The 8,774-nt window shown below is 30.1% G+C and overlaps 1 protein-coding gene across 1 annotated transcript; it reads left to right on the forward strand.

Moving 5' to 3' along the window:
• The first annotated feature begins 6,329 nt into the window (after positions 1-6,329).
• On the forward strand, positions 6,330-8,733 carry LOC131846507 (pseudouridine-5'-phosphatase-like). Its single transcript, XM_059195833.1, has 4 exons — positions 6,330-6,528; positions 6,612-6,830; positions 7,529-7,761; positions 8,000-8,733. The coding sequence occupies exons 1-4, from the start codon at positions 6,474-6,476 to the stop codon at positions 8,174-8,176; spliced, it is 684 nt and encodes a 227-aa protein (XP_059051816.1). The 5' UTR covers positions 6,330-6,473; the 3' UTR covers positions 8,177-8,733.
• Positions 8,734-8,774: the final 41 nt, after the last annotated feature.

Consider the following 8,774-nt stretch of genomic DNA (forward strand, 5'->3'; position numbering starts at 1 on the left):
ATTATTATAATATATATAAGTAAAGTATTAATATAGGTACACACTATATTCTGTAATTATAAATTCTGCAAATTAAGCTTGATTGAGTAATAACAATGTCTATATAGGTCTTTATAATTGCCTACTGCAAAATTAATGACAAATATTTCTACAATTTATTCAACTTATTGAGATCGTTTGCATATTCACTTAATTCAATAATAATATTTATCTAAGTGTAATATTATCTCTGTATATAAAGAGACCTTTTGTATTTAAACTGCTTTTTAAATGCATTGCCTAAAATATTAAATTGATGTTCAATATCGAAATCGATATAATATCTATGTGATAACATTATCACACCGATGTTACTGTCGACTTAATTATTATTTAATGACTTAGGTTCCTCAAACTAAGTTACTCCTCTATAGAAAAACAATTATATTTAACACACAAGAAAATCGATCGATCTACTGTTTAAGCTATAGAAACAAGCGCAACAATATGCTCTATTAAATGCCAAAAAAATGAAAATTCTCCCTCAATACTTATTCACACACACGAGCTAGTAAAGTCTTTAATAGGCTTTACTAGCTCGTACATGGGTATATACGTACCCTATATATATATACGTACAAGTTTCAAAACTAGAAGAAATATAATAAAATCTTACAAAGTTTAAGTTAATAGTTATTTATCGAGAAAATATTTATGCAGATATACTAATATATATATACATATAGGTAAATTCCATAATTTATTGAGATTTGTCAATGTTCAAATTACTTGTTTATGTCTCTTATCTGTAGTTATGTATAAACGGCTAAACAAAATTGTAAATTTACTACATGACGAGTCATATCCTAGGTTGGCATATGTCATCTATACAAATGAATAATATTGAAGTGTCTGTTTGTAAATTAAAATTACCAGCTTTTCACTAAACATATATGTAAATATGTAGGGTAGACAAATAAAAAAATTGGCTGTCTGTCAGTTTGTTTTTGCTAATCTCTGAAACAAACGAACCGATTTTGACGGGACTATCATTCGGAGATATGTATTGTTATAAGGAGCTTCGGCTATTTTATTTTATAAATTTTATATATATATATATTTATATATTTATCTATTCTATATTTATCTACTTTTATAAAAAAAGTTAATGACGCGGACAAATCAGCCAGTGTAAAATAAAATCAACGATTTCATGTCATTCTTTGAATTTTAATTCACGCGGACATAACCACTGGATAGTAGGTACTTGTACAATTTTTTGCCAAGGTCGTCACAAATTAACCGTATCTAATAACCTATGTCACGATTGAATTAATTATCGTAAAAAAACACGGATAATAAAGTGATTGAAAAGTTCCGTTTCACTCATTGACTGAAGTGTAGCAATTACTACTTAAAAGTACCTAGCCATCCAACTTTTAACTGAGGAATCGCACAAACTTGACAAAAGACCTGAGAAATTGACGAAATTCGGACTGTTGATATTTTTTTCGTGATTAATAACATAATATTAATTTCATCTGTTGAATTTTCGAATTTACATTATTATTATAATATAAATCGAATATATAACAATCAATTTAAATCTTATATATAAAATTCTCGTGTCACAGTTTTCGTTCCCATACTCCTCCGAAACGGCTTGACCGATTCTCATGAAATTTTGTGAGCGTATTGAGTAGGTCTGAGAATCGGCCAACATCTATTTTTCATCCCCCTAAATGTTAGGGGTAGTCCACCCCTGCATTTTTTTTTATTTTTTAGACAAAATTTTTTGTTTCTATTTTTTTATGATACAACATACAAAATAGAAATAGAAATAGAAAATCATTTATTCAAATAAACTTATATTGAGGCACTTTTGAATAGTCATCACATTTTATTTTTAATCTACCGCTCATTCGGAATGCTGTCTCATCACAAGAAGAACAAGCAAGAAATATGTGTGTTGCTCTTTTAAATAATTTATTCTTACTTACAATTTAAGTTTAAGTGTATGAATACAAACTACCGATTAGTACTAAGTCAATGATATAATAAAATAATAATAAAACATTCAATACACAACAACTGGTTAAACAATTAATAAGAGGAAATAAGTCATAGTGATTAGAGCAGACCAGTCCACACAAGTAGTACCCGTTCACGAGTATGACGGATGAGCCAGCCATCACTGCGCTCGATCATATTAAAAATACATACAATCCTAAATTTTCACCTTTCTATCATCAACCCCTATTTTTTGATAGCGTTATTAATTTATATGGCAAAACAACGTTTGCCGGGACAGCTAGTAATCTATATATTAATATGTGAAGCAAAAACTGTGTACCCCTTGACCAAATTTTTTCGGCCTCCGTCAAATTTAGGTAAGTCTGGGTGTTTTCTATATATATTTTAAAAAAGTATAGTATAGTATAAAGCTAATCTATAGTGTGGCTAGCGCCTACTTTTGTAATATTTAGTGCAGTTCCTGGGCCTTGTGATATGCTAGTCCCAGGATCTGCATGAAGTTTCATCCCCTGCCACGCGATGGTCCCACGCAACCGCATGGTGAATTCATGGTATTCTAATAAATTCGTCTCAATATTCGTATAATATTCGATAGTCTCTTAGCAATAAGTTTAATAACCATTTATCAACTGGTATATGAACCTACCTACCTAGTTACTCGTACCATTTAGATTGCGCCAATTTATAGATCATACTTAGAATGAGAATACTTACATTCTTATGTTACCACGCGCAGACAGTAAATATACCTATCAGAAGAAAACATGCAACAATGGCATTTTTAAGTTAGGGCTTTTTGTAAGGTGAGTGCGCCATTTCATTCCAGACTTTGTATTAACTGGCCTTGCAAGGAATATTCCTTGCAAGGCCAGTTAATACAAAATCGCAGTTATTAACGTGTTATTTTTACCTTCACGTGACGGTTTTTACTAACATAAAAATTCTTCCAACTCAATGACATAGACTCGACGCATGTTTTTACGTGGTTATTTTTACCTTCACGTGACGGTTTTTACTAACATAAAAATTCTTCCAACTCAATGACATAGACTCGACCGCATGTTGGTGGCACTACCTCTTTGTTAATGCGGTTCCTTTTTCTCAGGGTCAGTTTTAAACGCTGAAATTCTAAGTTCTACCTACACTAGAACTCAAGCGTAAAGTAACTAGTTGTTACCCTCGACATCGTCTGGGTTTTTTTTTAGATAAAAATACCCTATGTCGGTAATCATGATACAATCTATCTTCACGTCTCATTTAGATCCTTTTCACATTTGTATGATATATATATATATATATGTTTTATATATATGTATTTTTTTATATTTCAGTAGATATAAAGAGAATTAAGAAGACACTAAAATTATTAGATCAAATAATAGGCATAAAAATAAATGGAGTGACCAGAACATAACAAAGACCATTCATCCATAATTACTATTTATAAATGATGTACCTATAGGAAAATAATTACTCTCTATTTGAAATACCTAGGTACATGAAAAATTTTTAAATGGTCAAGTCGATCTCTGCTAAGCACGAAAACTGATGTGTTATTTTAATCTGACTTTGTATATAATAAAATCATGACTCCTTCGTAACTTGTCTACTACTACTGGGTAGCTACGTAATAGGTACTCCATTTCATTACAGACATGATAAATAACAGACTGCAGTGGTCACAATACTTATCTATCATTTTCCATCAGACAGCTTACTAACTTGTTTACAATTAAAAAAATATATAGTCATCGTTACAATTATTAGGTTTAAAATCATCAAGTAATTGATTATTAATCTTTGATAAATGCTGTTTTATCAATATCTATAAGATTGTTATTTGTTATTTTAATATTTCTCTCATAAATATTTTTTAAATGTGACATGTATAGACAGACTATGATTATATCTAATCATGAGATTATACGGGATCAATATGAAATTGTGTGTATACGTACTAAAAAAATACATAAACTGCATAACCGACAACTATTATCCAATTAAGAAATTAAATAAATCTTTATGGTGTTAATTAAAAATTCTGCTTGCCTTAAGAGAAAATTATCTAGCATTCTTCAAGCCTAACCAGAAAGACGAATTTCTTGATGGAAGTTTTTGTTATACATTCTATTTTGTTGCTTAAAGTAATAGAATCTAATATGTAGGTAGTTTCTTTTTTACATTTATATAATTGATAGTTAAAAAATGTTAACCCGCTTGCGCTAACAGTACCTACACTCTATCGAAGCGTCAGATTCAGTAGTAGATTATATAATAATCAGTTCATTGTGAATAATTCGCCATTTATCACAACAATTTACAGTTGGGACTGCGAGGAGGTGGAGAGAGGAGGTGACACACCTATACTACTAGTAGTGGGACAACTCGTCTCCATTACCACAGATAAGATAATATTACATACCATACTAACAATCCTCTCCGCCTTAACTAATAGACTGTAATTAGATTCCACGATAACACCTACCTATTATTATATTAACTATGCTCTAGATCACTCTTTAGTCTATAATCTTAAGTCTAAAGTCTAGACACAGCGCTGACGTCATTTCTAAAATCATGAAGTATTATTAACATTAGATACATACTAGACGATTGATAGAAATAAAAATATAGCTGACACGAGAACATTTTTACTATTCTGGATACATTTTTACTCCATTTTTTTATGGTTAGTACGAAGAAGCAAAACCTATAAAAAAAAACCTAACGCCGATTATATCTAAATTTACCTAACAATAACTTTTAAAAACCTCCGTCACACACTTCAGCTTATTCAGCAATAAAGGAAAATCTAAATACGGAAAAGTAAGCAAAGCTCAGTGAAGGAAGAGCTACCATGTTATAACGTCTACAAAGAATTTAGTCTATTTAATCAATATGCATTATTTAGTTTTAAATAAACTTCTAACACATTGTCTCAGGACAATAATCCCGTAAGGCTTATTTCGGAGATTTCATTGACATAATAAGGATAGAATCTGTAGGTTAAGACCGCAGTCGCAGTCCCCCTGGAAATCCCAATGCTTGATTTCTGGCGAATTCATCACGATAGGCTTTCTTACCTCATACGGATGAGTATGAGGTAAGTTATGTATGTAATGTTATCTGTTACATGTGATTAAAAACATTTCGATATGACTCATTTTATAAAATATATACTATTTGCACAGGGCAGAATTAACCATGGAGAGGTTATTTAACCATGTAGAATCCTAGGTGATGGAATTTTCTAGGCCCTTCCCTGTATAAAATTGAGAATTTGCATTAATTTGATTTCCATCATTTCATCCCACCCCTTATCACTTTTTAATCTAATAAGGGGATAGCAATAAAACAGCATGCCTCGAAAAAGCAAGGACACAGTATACATCGTGATTGAACATAATAATTTTTCCATATATTTGTTTTCTCTATTAAACATTTTCATTTCTTTCGTATACAAAATATATAATAATATAGTATGTCCCTCTAGTAAGCAAACAGACAGACAGACATTTTTTTTTTGATGCAAGAATCGTGTTTACTTTTATGTTCATACAGTAAAAAGCGGGATATTTAAAATTAGAAACAGACACTTCAATTCTATTTATTAGTATTAGCTATACTATATTAGCTGTACCCGCGACTTCGTCCGCGTTGAATTTAACTTTATTTTCTAAAGTAAAAGTAGCCTGAGTTACCCCTTATTACATTAGCTACCTGCCAATAAAAATCTCGTCACATCGGTCGTCATTTCAGAGAACAAACAGACAGACAGACAAAAATATATATTGGTGTATGTACCGTATTTATATTCATATGTATGTAGTAAAAAACGGTTATTTCAGTATTGCAAGCTCCAATTTTATTTATATGAAAACTTCGAATTAGAATGATTTTCAAATATGCATTCGATAGAATTTAGAAGTCTAGATTTTAAGAGACTTATTTGATTTTTATCCGAATCGATAAAAGTCAGAATGTTTTTCGCCATCTGTAATTTAAACTATAAACTTAAAAAACTTGTTTTGTTCGCACCTCGATTTTTTGTATCCATTTATTACGCTTCAAAACTCTAGACTCTACTCTGCGTAATGGACTCTCCACCTTAAAAATCAATATAAGACTTTTAGCTCCTTTGTACCAGGAAAAAATTAAATCTGAAGATGACATCCCTATTCGGTACAGTTTACTTACAGTCCGTTTACATTATCGTGACTGACATGAAACTCTATTGTTTGTAGAAACGGATATTATCTTATCTGTGGAAATTAACAATCTACAGCGGTGTCTGAATTTATGTTTGACAATTTTCTATTTAGTTTGTGGTTATTCAATATTATTCATATTTCATGTTACTATTGCAGTGAAGTAAATTTGTTTCTCTTTTATAGAATTTTTAACACACTCAGTAATTTCTACCAATCTGTATTTTTTAAATAATATAAAATAAGATAATAATGCAGTACAAGAAAGTATCCCACGTTTTATTTGATTTAGATGGCTTACTTTTAGGTAATATTTTTCATAATGATATTGATATTTTACTTAGATATCATATTGTTACACACATTATAAATCTTATTACATAATTACAGATTCAGAAACTTTGTATACAGAAGCTTTTACCACAGTATGTGCCAAATACGACAAGAAATTTACATGGGAATTAAAGGCTAGCTTGCTTGGTTTTCAAGGGTCTGAGTGTGCTGATAAGATAATAAAAACTTTGAGTCTACCCATCTCTAGAGAGGAGTTTATGAAGGAATGTTTTAAAATTTATGAGGTACTGTTCCCCAAAGTGCAACTTATGCCAGGTAAACTTAAGAATTTTGACTTCCCACAATCATCTAATTGGTTTAAAAAATAAAAACACTAACTTTTATTTAACTTTATGAAATCCAAGTAATAATGAAAAAATAACAGTTATTTTCTACCAAACATAAATTGAAAGTGGGATTACTTCAATATAATAATATACTAATAATTCCTATGCTTCACTTATACTTAACTAAAACTGAATTTAGAAATGAAATTAAGTTTTAGTCTTATATATTTTTTTATTATGGATGATAATGAAATTATACACAGCCTTTTCTAACTGTTTATGCTGGTGGGGCACTAGTGGAGGTTGACTAAATGAGTGTGAAGTTAGATCAGTTAGCCTATCTTAGCAAACCTGATGTGTTACATTGCTAGCAATGGTATTAGTCCACATTACTAATAATCCCCTTCCCCCTCTATACTGATATCATAAAGCGGTAAACTTAGTTTGTATAGTCCATTTATTGAGAAATGCAGTCTAAGATCATGCTGTAGCCAATAAGAGCAGAGCAGCAATGAAAAAGGTTGCAAAAACTGTGGTACATACATAGTAGAGAGTCTCCATCAAGAGGACTTAAAATTTATTGTTATATTTGTATGATTAGGAGAATGTGTACTGCATGTAAATATTCTTAGTAAACTAGAAGTTTACCTTAAAATAATGTGTTGAATAAAACCCATTTTTTTAAAGGTGCACAAAAGTTTGTTGAACATTTACACAAGAAAGGAATACCAATAGCACTGGCCACCAGCTCTAGTAAAGATAGTGTTGATATGAAAATGCAGAACCATAAGGATTTATTGAAATTATTCCACCATCTTACCATGGGAAGTTCAGATCCTGAAGTCACAAAAGGAAAGCCTGATCCTGCAATTTTTTTAGTATGTGCATCCAGGTTTCCTGATAAACCAAAACCTGAAAATGTTAGTAATTTTTGTATTATGAGAAATATTTGTCTACAATTACACTTGTATCGTAATAATATCCTAATTTAAGCTTAACTATTATGATATTGAAGAATTGATATTCTATTTTATTATTACGGTAAATACTAGTAGTGACATTATTAATTAATAAATTGCACCAATATTTCAATAATAAGATGGAGATTTTCTACTAAAAACTACCAAAAATGAATGATTACTATTTGGTTTTTTTTAGTGCCTTGTATTTGAAGATGCAGTGAATGGTGTAAAAGCAGCATGTGCAGCCAACATGCAGGTAGTGGTGGTTCCTGACCCTCGAATAGATACTACGTTGCTACAAGATGCTACTGTAATTCTCAAGTCACTAGAAGATTTTAAACCACAACTATTTGGTCTTCCCGAGTATGACTAATATGTAAGAGACTACATACAGTAGACAGTGTAGAAAAATATTTATTTCTCACCATATACTTATACAATAGTACACTTAATTTTTAATCTTTTCCCATAATAGATTTGTGTTTTCTGAAATGGTTGTTAAAGCTATTAAATAGATGTTATGATGATAGATATTTGATTTTATTTTTAGTTGTATTATCTGTATGTATATATTTTAGTATTCTTAGATAATTTTAACAAACATTGCTGTTAATAAGTAGTTTTAGATATAAAAGCTATGCAATACATAGTTGAATAAAATTTGTGACATGTACTTTGTTATAGTCTGTAAACCAATTATGTTAGATTCCTGCAATATACAATAATAAATCAAGGTTGCCCTTAACGATTTGAATCATAGGTACATTTATTTATAAATATTACAAATTAATCTGACTAAAATATGTAATTCGTCCGTTATTTTAACATAAATGCATAAGGTTCATAAAATTATGCTTGACATAAGTAAATGTCATATGTATATATATGTACTAATGATGTCTTTAGACTATTCAATTCATATATCTAGTCATTAAAATTGTACTTATCTATAAACATTGTTAATATAGGTA

Source organism: Achroia grisella, unplaced genomic scaffold (assembly GCF_030625045.1).
Source record: "Achroia grisella isolate CSIRO2021 unplaced genomic scaffold, CSIRO_AGI_Agris_v1 utg511, whole genome shotgun sequence".
Lineage (NCBI taxonomy): Eukaryota > Metazoa > Arthropoda > Insecta > Lepidoptera > Pyralidae > Achroia > Achroia grisella.